Consider the following 14,943-nt stretch of genomic DNA (forward strand, 5'->3'; position numbering starts at 1 on the left):
CTGTGGAAGGAAGAAGCAACTTTTGGAATAAAATTTTGGTCTAGTTTAAAAACAATCTTATCCTCTAATATACTGAAATAATGTTGTTGAATGGAAAAGAGCCTGAATTTCACCAACTCTATGGGCTGAAGGGCTACAAGGAATATTGTTTTCATGGTAAGAAATTTTAAGGAAAGAGAGTCTAAAGGTTCAAAAGGAGCTTTAGTTAGAACTAAGAGGACCACATTTAAATTCCAAGGAGGAAGAGTTTTTTATTCTGGGTCTTAGTCAATCCGTAGTCTTAATAAAGCTAGATATCTAGATATCCTCTCCCAGTTTGGTCTGATAGAGGGCACCTAGGGCTGAGACCTGTACTCTAAGAGTGTTAGGAGAGACCCACATCAAACCCATCTTGGAGAAAGTCAAGGATTTTAGTGATATTAGGAGAATCAAAAGAAAAGAGGCATATTTTTTCCACACCTTCGTGTACATTTTAGGGGTAGAAAGCTTACGACTTGCCAAGACCACTATATCTGATAATCCCTTCTTCTCTAGCAGGAACCTTTCAGAATCCATGCTGATAGACTGAGGTTCTGAACCTGTCTGTAGGACTGGTCCCTGAGAGAGCAGGTCCTGGTGAGCAGGTAACATAATTGGCTTGTGCAGGCTCATGGACTGTAGGAGAGCAAACCATCCCCTCTTGGGCCAGAATGGAGTAACTAAGATCAGGGTACACTTCTCTTAGTTTTTGAAGGACTCTGGGAATTATAGGAATAGGTGGGAAGGCATATGCTAGACTGAAGTCCCATGGCTGAGCCAAGGCATCTGTCGCTGCTTGATGGTCCCTTGGATTGAGGGAAATTATTTTTTTTTCTGTTTTCCTGTTTTTTTGTGGTGGTGAACAAGTTGATCTGGGGGATACCCCATCTCTCTTATCAATCTGAAAGCCCAGTCCGCTAGACACCATTCTCCCGAATCTAGGGTCTGTCTGCTGAGAAAGTCCGCATATAGATTCCAGACTCGCCCCAGATGTACAGCTGTTATGGATAAGATTCTTTCTTCTACCCAAGAAAAAAAATGTTGCCTGCTATTGATTGGAGATGGCTGTGTCTGGGAACCCCTTGATGACAGATAAAGGATACTGCCGTGGTACTGTCGGCGTGAAGAAGAATGTGTCTGTCTCTGCAAGATGACTAGGTGTTGTGAACACATCCTTATGGCTAGAAGCTCCCTTAAGTTTGAGGATTACTGAGCTAGAACAGGTCCCCATCCGCCCTGAACGGTCTGATCCTCTGTGTGGGCCCCCAACCCCACGTGCTGGCATCTGTGCTAATGACTAGGGGATCCTCCTTTAACCAATGAACCCCCTGACTTAGTTTGATGGCGCTCCCAGAAAAACCTAACAGATTTTTTTATTTTTACGGGAATCAGTACATTCAAGGAAAATAAGGATTTGTCCCACACTGCTATGTGCAATCTTTGTAGTGGTCTTGAGCGAAATTGGGCCCACCTCACTGACGGGATGCAAGACGTTAGGTGACCCAATATGGACATTGCATAACGGATTGAGCAAGACACAAAATTCTGTAATTAACTGCTGAATCTTCAATTTCTTTGCTGGTGGGAAAGATTGTTGAAGATTCGAGTTTAGGGGGACAAATTGTTTCACTGGACTGGGAGAAAGAGCAGACATTTCTAAGTTGAGTATCCAGCCTAGGTCTTGAAGAACCTGAATGGTCCTGTGAATGTGGACCTGTAATCGAGGAACAGAATCCGCCACTACTAGAATGTCATCCAGATAGGGAATAATAATAAATCGACTCCTTCCTCAGAAGGGATACCACCTCAGACATGAGTTTTGTAAATATGCGGGGGGGGGGGGCAGAAGAAAACCAGAAGGGCAGGCAGAGAAACTGGTAGTGACGGATTCTGCCCTCCCAGGAAACGGCAAACCTCAGGAACTACTGAGATGCTTTGTGAATTGGAAGATGGTTATAGGCATCCTTCAAATCAATAGTTGCCACTACAGAATTTTCCTTTATTAGAGCTACTGCTGATTTTACAGTTTCCATTTTGAACTTTCTGTACTTTACAAATTTGTTCAGGGGTTTTATATTTATTATGGTTCTGAACTTCCCACTGGGGTTGTTTTTTTTTTTTTTTTAACCAAAAATAGGCCAGAGTAATGTCCCTGCTTGAGTTGATGTGAGGGAACTTTGACAACCGCACCCAATTTTAGATGCTAGATCCCCAGACCAGGATTTTAACCATAATACACGTCTTGAGGAGTTCGATAATACCGCTGTACGTGCAGATAATCTGACAGACTTGGCAGAAGCATCTGATAAACAGTTTGAGGCCATCTTGAGGAGAGGGAGAGACTCAAGAATCTGTTCACAAGGCGTATCCCCCTGAAGATGCAGGTATAGTTGATCCAGCCACACACCCAGGGTCCTAGCAACACAAGCGGAAGCAACACTAGGGCGTAGAAGGGTCGCAGCAGCTTCCCAAGTCTTTTTAAGAAGACTCTCAGCCTTCCTATCCATGGGTTCTTGGAGCTGGGTAGCGTCCTCAAAAGGGTAAGGAAGTGCGTTTTTGCCACCTTAGCATTAGGGATGTCTACCTTAGGGATAGTGTCCCAATCTACAGAATCCTTATCAAATGCATAGCCTCTTTCAATCCCTTTTGGAATGAAGGATCCTTTTTCAGGTTTGGATCATTCATCCTTAATGATTTTGTGAATGTTGCTATGGACCGGGAAAGAAAGCATCCTTTTATCTCCCAGCCCTCCAAAAAGTTCGTTCTGAATTGTTCTAGGCTCCTATACCAAAGGTGGATCTTATGGCTCTGATTAATTCCTCTGTATCCTCTGGGCTAAACAGGAATTTCCAGAAACCAAGGTCCTCCTCTACCTCAGAACATTCAACCACTTCTTCATCAATGTCCTGAGTAGCGGTACTTTCCTCCGAGTCAGAAAAAGTAATTATCTTAGGTTTTTTAGACACCTCAACCACAGTTGAGGTAGATGCGACAGTCTGAGATGATTTAAAAGCCTGAATCTCTTTGTGGATAAGCTCCTTGGTCTCTGTCATAAGGTCAGGAGTTTCCTCCCTGACTAAATTAGCCAAACATTTTTACATACTGGCTTCTTTGAAGAAAGAACAGTATTTATTACACAATAAACATTTCCTTTTAGTATGTTTAGGTTTGGGGACAGAAATATCCTTTTCTCCCTGAAATAAAATAAGGGAGGAAAGGATCAGAAAAAAACAACTGTAGATAGGCTCTGGGAAAAACCGCATAGCCCTCAGTACTCACAGATCCTGGATTCTACACCCTCAGGGACTTTCACTGGAGTAGACATCCTGGACTCTGGAAGCTCCATGCAGCAGTCTGCGCTCCGGAAGCGATCCCGTTTGATCCCGTTGCCCCCTCTTAATCCTATAGGGCAGGCCAAAGCATAGGGCAGGCCAAAGCATAGGGCAGGCCAAAGCATAGGGCAGGCCAAAGCATAGGGCAGGCCAAAGCATAGGGCAGGCCAAAGCATAGGGAAGTGACGTGAGACGCCAACCACTGGACTGGGGATCTGGCCAGAACTGACCCCAAGAAACAGGAAGTGAGGTAAGACGCTGGCCGGCACTGGGATCTCTTCCACGGGACTGGAATGAAGGCCCCGTGCGACGCTGGAAAAAAAGGCAGCACGGGAGCGGAAGAGAAGCCGGCGCCCTGTTCCACTCCCTATCGCTCCCACTCTGCATAAGCCCGACCTGGATGCTGCAGAAGTAGGTAGGGAAAAATAAATAAAATAGCCAAGCGGGATCCGTCTCCCACACCTGTCAGGTTACCTGCCCGGATCGGGACAGGAAAAAACACTCGAGGGGAGAGGAAGGGGAGGGTCTTTTAACCTCTCAGTGTTTTTCCCTGTCCAATCAGGCGGAGGCAATCTCAGGAAGCTGTCGTGGAGATGACTAGAGAAATATTATATATATATATATATATATTATATTTATATATTTATATATTTATATATTTATATATTTATATATATATATATATATATATATATATATATATATATATATATCTCAATGTGTGTGTGCGTATGTATGTTCCAGCATCACGTCCAAGCTATTTATAGATTACTTTCCAGTGCAGAGATACAAGTCTTTTATTAATATGTAAAAAATACTCAAAGCGGGGGGGTTCCCCAGAGTGGGTAAAAGCCCAGGTAAGTCAAGCCTATGTTTTATTTATTGCCATTAGTCAGATGAGGTAGGCAGATGCAAGCAGGTACATAGGAGGTGAATAAGATGGGCTCGGCTTACCAGTTATCCTGCTTACAGGTCCGCTTTAGTTTAGCTCACAAACAACATTTAACACCTATCCACTCAATAACTGTATGATCACTGGGGGTCTGACTACTGGGACCCCCACCAATCAATAGGATATGGGTTACCAACTTCTCTGTAAATGGTATGGTAGCATGCACACTTTACTACCACTTCATTCACGATCTATTGGACTGACAAAGATAGCAGAAAACTGTATTCTGCCAACTTCATTAGGCCTTTATTAATAGAGTGGAGTGATATCATACATGGGCACTACCACCCCATTTTCACATGGGAGTTGGCCCCTGTTCTTGCAATTGGTACAAGTCCCAGTGTTCAAACCCCCAGCGATCATACATGTGCTCCCAGAGAAAATAATCTGCCACTAGAGTGATTCTTCCCTTCCCAGTCAGAAAACTTGCATGCGGTATCTAATGTTAGGCTCAGCTATGCAAATTAGATACAATTTACACACAAAAATAAAAGGCTTAGCAAGTGTGTAGCAAAAAAACAATCTATAGGCTGCATTCAGGTTGTAACTATCTTGATATTGTAGACATGCAACATGTGAGTAGAACAATCTAAAGCAGTGTTTTCCCAACCAGGGTGCCTCCAGCTGTTGCAAAACAACAACTCCCAGCATGCCCGGACAGCCTTCGGCTGTCCGGGTATGCTGGGAGTTGTAGTTTTGCAACAGCTGGAGGCACCCTGGTTGGGAAAACACTGATCTAAAGGTTAGGTATAGATGTAGTGTTTTAGTAACGTAGAGAAATTTATACAAGAAGCTATATGGCAATGAAGCATTGCCACTATTGCCTATGGCAGTGGTCTCCAAACTGTGAACCTTCAGATGTTGCAAAACTACCACTTCCAGCATGCCTTGAAAGCTAAAGGCTGTAGTTTTGCAACATCTGGAGGTCCACAGTTTGGAGACCACTAGCCTATGGGCCATGGTTAACATTCAATACTATCTCCATACAAGTAAATATGGCTGAACTGAAAAGTAATAAAATAAGACCATTTTTTTGGCCCTGGACAGCTCCTTTAAAGATTAATAAAAGAAGGAACGTCCAGCACAGGATGAAGTCAAACAGGAACTTTATTAACGATCACATGGAGCACACAGAAACACCAACGCATTTTGGGTCAAACCTGACCCTTAATCAAGGCAAGGGTCATGATTAAGGGTCCAGTTTGACTCGAAACGCGTTGGTGTTTTTGTGTGCTCCATGTGATCGTTCATAAAGTTCCTGTTTGACTTCATTCTGCACTGAACATTCCTTCTCTTAGTTCTGCCTATTGGACCGGTGGCACAGCCGGTTATTCCGGAAGCGGATAGGAGAGTCAGGCTGAGGTGAGCCGCCAATTTTGCTGCTATTTCGTTAAACATGAATAGGTTTTCCCCTCTTTTGAAATCTCTGAGGTAGATCTCAAAAGTGATCTCCCTCACCTTGTTCAGGCCTTCCATTACCACGTGTGGAAGGTGTTCATGCAGCATGGCTGGGGAAATTATTACTTCTTCAAATGCTTTGTTATCTCCCCAAATGGCAAAGTATGTAGGTTCCTCTTGATCCCAGAAACTGTAAAGAGAAGTGTGATGATGCAGTGTACATCCACCAGTATTACATAGTAAATGATCTAGATTTTCACTCCACCAACTCACCAGCACTGCTCTGCTGGATGATTGTGCACAACATGAATGATCCGTCCAGGCGGATAGAGCGGGGTACTGGCTGACAGTGCTATGGTTAGATCACTGGGGTGAGTCCAGAGCCGGTTACTGGGCACAGTTATCCCCTCAGATTCATCCGGAAGTTCTGATTTAGGTATACACTTAGTCCCCCCTAGAATAATCCGCCACTAGGAAGGAAGAGAGAGATACAATTAAAGGGAACTTGTCATCAGAAATCACAGTTTCACAGCCAGCCGTGGACAGTGAAAGAACCCCCTTCCCTCCTTATCGCTAGAAGACAGATCTCTTCCTATAAGTAAAGAGGGTAATATCAATGAAGCCTGGAGGGTGCAGATAAAACACATGGGAGGGAGATTCATCAAAACCTGTCCAGAGGAAAAGTTGCCAAGTTGCCCAGTTGGCCATAACAACCGGATTGCCTCTTTCATTTTTAACAAGGCCTCTGAAAACTGAAAGGAGCGATCTGATTGGTTGCTATGGGAAACTTTTCCTCTGGACAGGTTTTGATAAATCTCCCCCATGGTGTCCATCCATAATTTCAGAGTAAATTATAGATGCTTGTAATAAAGGGATCTTATCCCTGCCTCATGCTGCCCACAGTTTTGGCAGCATATAACTGAATACAGGTTTACATGATTAAAAGCAGTGGTATAAAATAAACCTTAGAAATAAAACTTATGCACCAACATCTTTCCAAAACTAACCTTTGGCTTGTTGCTCCTCTGAAGAACATCTAGAAGATGTCTGCGGAATCCTTCAAGTTGAGACAAACCAATCCTAAAGGGAAAAAAAAAAAAAGTAAGTTCAAATGCATCCTCTGGAATGTAGTTTAAACAACGTTAACCCCTTAAGGACCCAGGACGTACTAGAACGTCCTGGCACCCTGGGCTTTAAGGACCCAGGACGACCTAGTACATCCTGGTGTTTCTCCGGTCTCTGCCACGCCCCGGGCAGAGATCGGAACGGCTGGCCGGCTGAAATTTTTCAGCAGGCTTGCCGTGCATATGCCGAGGGGGTCCCGGGACCCCCGCATGTTGGCGATCACAAGCGATCTTCGGCGATTCGGGTCACTTGCGACCCAATGACCGCGAAATACAGGGTGATCAGCGGTGTACGATACACCGCCAATCACCTGCCGTTGCTGGGGAGCGGTGACAATACTGTCACCGCCCCAGCAACGCTACTATTGGCCGGCGATCGTCCGGCCCATAGTAGCGCGGCAGAGGAGGGGTTAACGGTCCTTCCCGCCGCTGTGCCCGCTCGCTGCGTTCAGTCAGCGGGTACAGCAGCGAAGAGAGGACCGTGGATCCCCCCTCAGAGCTCCGGAGCCCCCTCAGAAGCGGTTAGAATAGGGACAGACTCTTGCAGGGACAGGTAGGTGAATAAGTGTCAATAAAGTTAATAAAAGTAAAAAAAAAAAAAAGAAAAAAAAGTAACCCCCACCCCTTCCCCCCTGACAGGTCCCCAAGAGTCCTATTAGGGTCTGATCCCTGACCCCGGGTCGTATTAGGGGTTCAGGGAGCTGCGTGCGTGTAAATCACACACAGTTATTATATAAAGTTTACACCAAGCACCACAAAACACACTTCCCCTCCCCGCCTGCCACCCTCCCCCCGCCGCCACTGTAGAAAAAAAAGACGATGGCCCGCCGGGCATTTTCAGCAGCGGAGGCTTGTCCGCCCCGAGGTGATCCCGCCCATGACCGGCTTTACAAAGTGAGTCCGGTCATCGATCACTTTGGGGACAAATTTTTGGAGGCCTATGTACTGCTCAGGGACCCCTCAGTAGAGGAGTTTCATCGGTTTTAAGGGGAGACTCCTCTTCCGTCAGTATATTCCCTCGAAGCAGGCGCGGTATGGCGTGAAACTCTACAAACTCTGCGAAAGTACCTCCGGGTACACTTGCAAGTTTAGAGTATATGAGGGATGGGATTCCCGTATTGAACCCCCAGAATGTTCCCCCACTCTGGGTGTTCGCGGGAAACTCGTCTGCAGAAGAACCAGAGAGGCCTCCCTCTAAATTTGGTCCAGACGCCTATCCCCAAGGGGGAGTCCCGTGCCCTGACCCATGATAACCTGTTGTTGGTCAAGTATAAGAGGGATGTCCTTATACTCACCACTATTCATGGGAATGGCAGCACCCCTATCCCTGTGCGAGGTACCACAACACCGGTCCTCAAGCCCGATTGTATTCTGGACTACAATCGGTATATGGGGGGAGTTGATTTCTCAGATCAAGTCCTCAAGCCATATAACGCCATGCGGAAAACACGGGCATGGTACAAAAAAGTTGCGGTCTACTTGGTACAGGTTGCCATGTACAACGCTTTTGTACTATCCCAGTACGCTGGCAACACAGGGACATTCCTCCAGTACCAAGAAGAAGTCCTAAGGTTCCTGATCTTTGCTGACGGGAAAGATCACGCCGGACTTCCCAAGGGTCTGGAGTTATAGGCACCAGGATCGTCCCAGGCCAGCACTTTTCAGGTGTGATCCCCAACACTGGAAGGACGGGACGATCCCAGAAAAAATGCAGTGTGTGTTACAGGAAGGGGATGCGGAGGAACACCAGGTACCAATGTGACACTTGCCCAGATAATCAGGGCTTCTGCATAGACTGCTTCAGGGAGTATCACACTTCCATGGAGCACAAAATTTTCCCTTTTCATTAGAATTTTCCATAATTTGACCAATGTCCAGAGTACATTCCAAAATGTAACCCCCATAAATCACTTAATTGCCCAAAAAAACCTGAGGAAAAAAAAAAACTGAAAAGACCTCTGGGGTGTTTTTTCAGAAATGGGTCATAGGTCACTGAGTCACTATCATCGGGGACTTATGTTGCCTCAAATGCGCAGCGCTCTCTCTCCACCTGAGCGGGTGCGCATTTGAGGCAACAGGTTAGGGACGGAAACACACATCACATTCCCAGAATGATGACTCAGAGCATAGGGTTTGGGGCGGGCATATTTTATTTATTTTTTTAGTTTTGGCTATGCTATGGGCCATCATTCTGGGAATATATCCTTTTTTATTATGATTTATAATTTTCTGTCACACTGTACCCCAACTGTCTACCCCAGTTACGGCCCGTTGTCCCCCATAGTGTTCCCCTATGTTAGGGCTCAGTGCTCCCCCCATTAATGCTCTTTGAGGGGGGGGGGTCCCACATCCTGGCTCCATATCAAGCTCAGGGTCCCTGACTGCGCTCCCACTCAAGCAAGACCTGCTGTGCACCAGCCATGCCAAATTCATCAAAAAATAAGGTATGTCCTTACTCCAAATAAATGTATTTACAAATTGTGGGGGGTCTTTTCTGCTATTAACCCTTGTAAAAATGTAAAATTTTGGGGAAAACCCACATTTTAGTGAAAAAAATATAAATAATTTTTTAACATATGCAAAAGTCGTGAAACCCCTGTGGGGTATTAAGGCTCACTTTACCCCTTGTTACATTCCTCAAGGTGTCTGGTTTCCAAAATGGTATGCCATGTGTTTTTTTTTTTGCTGTCCTGGCACCATAGGAGCTTCCTAAATGCGACATGTCCCCCCCATGTCAGCAAAGTTTGCAAATGTGACTACTTTTCTTCTGAGCATTGTGGCGCTCCTGCAGTGCACTTGACTTTCATACTCAGAAGAGATGGGGTTACAAATTTTGGGGGGTATTTTCTGCTATTACCCCTTGCACATATGTGAAATTTTGGGGGGAAACACATTTTAGTGAAAAAAAAAAAATTTTTTTTTTTTTTTTACATATGCAAAAGTCGTGAAACCCCTGTGGGGTATTAAGGCTCACTTAATTCCTTGTTACGTTCCTCAAGGGGTCTAGTTTCCAAAATGGTATGCCATGTAGGTTTTTTTTTTTGCTGTCCTGGCACCATAAGGGCTTCCAAAATGAGACATGCCCCCCCCCCCCCCCCTAGAAAAATTTGCTCTCAAAAAGCCAAATATTACTCTTTCTCTTCTGAGCATTGTAGTTCGCCCGTAGTGCACTTCAGGTCCACTTATGGGGTACCGCCATACTCAGAAGAGATGGGGAAATTTTGGGGGGTCTTTTCTGCTATTAACCCTTGCAAAAATGTGAAATTTGAGGGGAAACACATTTTAGTGAAAAATTTTTTTTTTTTTTTTATGTATGCAATAGTCGTGAAACAATTAAGGCTCACTTAATTCCTTGTTACGTTCCCCAAGGGGGCTAGTTTCCAAAATAGTATGGCATGCGTTTTTTTTTTTTTTTTTTTTTTTTTTTTTTGCTGTTCTGGCACCATAGGGGCTTCCTAAAGGCAACATGCCCCCCAAAAACCATTTCAGAAAAACGTACTCTCCAAAATCCCCTTGTCGCTCCTTCGCTTCTGAGCCCTCTACTGCGCCTGACGAACACTTTACATAGACATATGAGGTATGTGCTTACTCGAGAGAAATTGGGCTACAAAGATAAGTATACATTTTCTCCTTTTACCCCTTGTAAAAATTCAAAAATTTGATCTACAAGAACATGCGAGTGTAAAAAATGAAGATTGTGAATTTTCTCCTTCACTTTGCTGCTATTCCTGTGAAACACCTAAAGGGTTAAAACGCTGACTGAATGTAATTTTGAATACTTTGGGGGTGCAATTTTTATAATGGGGTCATTTGTGGGGTATTTCTAATAAGAAGACCCTTCAAATCCACTTCAAACCTGAACTGGTCCCTGAAAAATAGCGAGTTTGAAAATTTTGTGAAAAATTGCTGCTGAACTTTGAAGCCCTCTGGTGTCTTCCAAAAGTAAAAAAACTCATCAATTTTATGATGCAAACATAAAGTAGACATATTGTATATGTGAATAAAAAAAAAAAATTATTTGGTGTATCCATTTTCCTTACAAGCAGAGAGCTTCAAAGTTAGAGAAATGCAACATTTTAAATTTTTTCATCAAATTTTGGGATTTTTCACCAAGAAAGGATGCAAGTTACCACAAAATTTTACCACTAAGTAGAATATGTCACGAAAAAACAATCTCGGAATCAGAATGATAAATAAAAGCATTCCAGAGTTATTAATGTTTAACCCCTTAAGGACCAGGCCATTTTACACCTTAAGGACCAGAGCGTTTTTTGCAATTCTGACCACTGTCACTTTAAACATTAATAACTCTGGAATGCTTTTAGTTATCATTCTGATTCCGAGATTGTTTTTTCGTGACATATTCTACTTTAACTTAGTGGTAAAATTTTATGGTAACTTGCATCCTTTCTTGGTGAAAAATCCCAAAATTTGATGAAAAAAATGAAAATTTTGCATTTTTCTAACTTTGAAGCTCTCTGATTGTAAGGAAAATGGATATTCAAAATAAAACATTTTTGGGTTCACATATACAATATGTCTACTTTATGTTTGCATCATAAAATTTATGAGTTTTTACTTTTGGAAGACACCAGAGGGCTTCAAAGTTCAGCAGCAATTTGGAAATTTTTCACAAAATTTTCAAACTCCCTATTTTTCATGGACCAGTTCAGGTTTGAAGTGGATTTGAAGGGTCTTCATATTAGAAATACCCCATAAATTACCCCATTATAAAAACTACACCCCCCAAAGTATTCAAAATGACATTCAATAAGTGTATTAACCCTTTAGGTGTTTCACAGGAATAGCAGAAAAGTGAAGGAGAAAATTCACAATCTTCATTTTTTACACTCGCATGTTCTTGTAAACCCAATTTTTGAATTTTTGCAAGGGGTAAAAAGGAGAAAATTTTTACTTGTATTTGTAGCCCAATTTCTCTCGAGTAAGCACATACCTCATATGTCTATGTTAATTGTTCAGCGGGCGCAGTAGAGGGCTCAGAAGGGAAGGAGCGACAAATGGTTTTTGGGGGGCATGTCACCTTTAGGAAGCCCCTATGGTGCCAGGACAGCAAAAAAAAACCACATGGCATACCATTTTGGAAACTAGACCCCTCGGGGAACATAACAAGGGGTAAAGTGAACCTTAATACCCCACAGGTGATTCACGACTTTTGCATATGTAAAAAATAAAAAAAAATGTTTTACCTAAAATGCTTGGTTTCCCAAAAATGTTACATTTTTAAAAAGGATAATAGCAGAAAATAGCCCCCAAAATTTGAAGCCCAATTTCTCCCGATTCAGAAAACACCCCATATGGGGGTGAGAAGTGCTCTGCTGGCGCACTACAGGTCTCAGAAGAGAAGGAGTCACATTTGGCTTTTTGAAAGCAAATTTTGCTCTGGGGGCATGCCGCATTTAGGAAGCCCCTATGGTGCCAGGACAGCAAAAAAAAAACACATGGCATACCATTTTGGAAACTAGACCCCTCGGGGAACGTAACAAGGGGTAATGTGAACCTTAATACCCCACAGGTGATTCACAACTTTTGCATATGTAAAAAAAAAAAAATAATTTTTTACCTAAAATGTTGGTTTCCCAAAAATTTTAGATTTTTAAAAAGGGTAATAGCAGAAAATACCCCCCATAATTTGTAACACAATTTCTCCCGAGTACGGCGATACCCCATATGTGACCCTAAACTGTTGCCTTGAAATACGACAGGGCTCCAAAGTGAGAGCGCCATGCGCATTTGAGGCCTAAATTAGGGATTGCATAGGGGTGGACATAGGGGTATTCTACGCCAGTGATTCCCAAATAGGGTGCCTCCAGCTGTTGTAAAAGTCCCAGCATGCCTGGACAGTCAGTGGCTATCTGGCAATACTGGGAGTAGTTGTTTTGCAACAGCTGGAGGCTCCGTTTTGGAAACAGTGGCGTACCAGACGTTTTTCATTTTTATTGGGGAGGGGAGGGGGGCTGTGTAGGGGTATGTGTATATGTAGTGTTTTTTACTTTTTATTTTATTTTTTGTGGTAGTGTAGTGTTTTTAGGGTACAGTCGCACGGGCGGGGGGTTCACAGTAGTTTCTCGCTGGCAGTTTGAGCAGCGGCAGAAAATTTGCCTCAGCTCAAACTTGCAGCCGGATACTCACTGTAATCCTCCGCCCATGTGAGTGTACCCTGTACATTCACATTGGGGGGGGGGGGGGGGGGGAACATCCAGCTGTTGCAAAACTACAACTCCCAGCATGTACGGTCTATCAGTGCATGCTGGGAGTTGTAGTTTTGCAACAGCTGGAGACACACAGGTTGTGAAACACCGAGTTTGGCAACAATCTCAGTCTTTTGCAACCAGTGTGCCTTCAGCTGTTGCAAAAGCTACAACCCCCAGCATGTACGGACAGCGGAAGGGCATGCTGGGTGTTGTAGTTATGCAACAGCAGGAGGCATACTACTTTGGCTGGGGATGCTGGGGATTGTAGTTATGCAACAGCTGGAGACACACTGGTTTGCTACTTAACTCAGTGTGCCTTCAGCTGTTGCAAAACTACAACTCTCAGCAGTCACCGACAGCCAACGGGCATGCTGGGAGTTGTAGTTATGCAACCTCCAGATGCACCACTACAACTCCCAGCATGCACTTAAGCTGTTTGTGCAAGCTGGGAGTTGTAGTTACACAACAGCTGAAGGTACATTTTTCCATAGAAAGAATGTGCCTCCAGCTGTTGCAAAACCATAAGTCCCAGCATGCCCATAAGTGCATGCTGGGAGTTGTGGTGGTCTGCCTCCTCCTGTTGCATAACTACAGCTCCCAGCATGCCCTTTTTGCATGCTGGGAGCTGTTGCTAAGCAACAGCAGGAGGCTGTCACTCACCTCCTGCTGCTGCTTGATCGCCGCACAGGTCAGTCCCGCTGCCGCCGCCGTCGTCGCTCCTGGGGCCCCGATCCCAACATTAACGCCGGGGATCGGGGTCCCCAGCACCCGGGGTGCACGTCCCGCACCCGCTCACGTCCTCCGGAAGAGGGGCGGAGCGGGTGCGGGAGTGACACCCGCAGCAGGCGCCCTGATTCGTCGGCCGGTAATCCGGCCGACGAATCAGGGCGATCGTGAGGTGGCACCAGTGCCACCTCACCCCTGCAGGCTCTGGCTGTTCGGGGCCGTCTCTGACGGCCCCGATCAGCCAGTAATTCCGGGTCACCGGGTCACTGGAGACCCGATTGACCCGGAATCGCCGCAGATCGCTGGACTGAATTGTCCAGCGATCTGCGGCCATCGCCGACATGGGGGGGCATAATGACCCCCCTGGGCGATATGCCGCGATGCCTGCTGAACGATTTCAGCAGGCATCGGGCACCGGCTCCCCTCCGGCTAGCGGCGGGGGGCCGGGAATGGACAGGACGTACTCCTACGTCCTCGGTCCTTAAGGACTCGGAAACGGGGGCGTAGGAGTACGTCCATTGTCCTTAAGGGGTTAAAGGGACAGTGGCCAGATGTTCAAACAATGGCCGGGTCCTAAGGTGTAAAATAGCCTGGTTCTTAAGGGGTTAAAGGTTTTGGGGGGGGGGGGGGAAGAATATAAAAAAAAAACAACACACATCAAAAAATTTACCTGGGTACTAAGTCTTTTCCAAGCACTACAGAGGTAACAAACTCCTTGGAATACTCCATGGCATCCTCGCTGGGAAAAAATGAAATAAGTATGCAGGACATGATATAAGTGAAGCTAGATGGCAGTCCTGTACAACAAAACAATTACAGAACGCATACCTTAGGAGGCCCCCTGGTGGAGAGTAAGCGAAACACTTGAGGGAAGGATACTGTGGACGCAGAAGGAAGGAAAGAATAGCAGCAGTACCAGCTCCAAGTGAGTGGCCCACCACAATCAGACCATAATGTTTGGTTCCACGTCCCTGGGAACACAAGAAATAGTCTGTGTGACAAACATAGCTGGAGATAAATCTATGAAATATAAGAAAATTTATCTGGAGCTTTATGGAATATTTGCATGTCGTATTTTTCACCAAAAAAGCATTCCACATTGAAATATACCGTTAAAGAGCTCTTCCCATCTGGATAATTATAGCATATCCATAGGATACGCCATAAGTGTCCGATAGATC

At 44.8% G+C, this 14,943-nt stretch overlaps 1 protein-coding gene across 2 annotated transcripts in view; it reads right to left on the reverse strand.

Moving 5' to 3' along the window:
• Nucleotides 1–14,943, reverse strand: part of DAGLA (diacylglycerol lipase alpha) — a 70,972-nt gene that overhangs the window by 17,228 nt on the left and 38,801 nt on the right. For both annotated transcript variants that reach the window (XM_056526801.1, XM_056526800.1), the window contains exons 14-18: nt 14,591–14,733; nt 14,433–14,501; nt 6,708–6,780; nt 5,974–6,170; nt 5,761–5,890 (exon numbers count right to left, since the gene is read on the reverse strand). In XM_056526801.1, coding sequence (XP_056382776.1) covers nt 5,761–5,890; nt 5,974–6,170; nt 6,708–6,780; nt 14,433–14,501; nt 14,591–14,733 — 612 coding nt within the window. The remainder of the gene's footprint in view (nt 1–5,760; nt 5,891–5,973; nt 6,171–6,707; nt 6,781–14,432; nt 14,502–14,590; nt 14,734–14,943) is intronic.

The sequence above is a fragment of the Hyla sarda genome, chromosome 6 (genome assembly GCF_029499605.1).
Source record: "Hyla sarda isolate aHylSar1 chromosome 6, aHylSar1.hap1, whole genome shotgun sequence".
Classification (NCBI taxonomy): Eukaryota; Metazoa; Chordata; class Amphibia; order Anura; family Hylidae; genus Hyla; species Hyla sarda.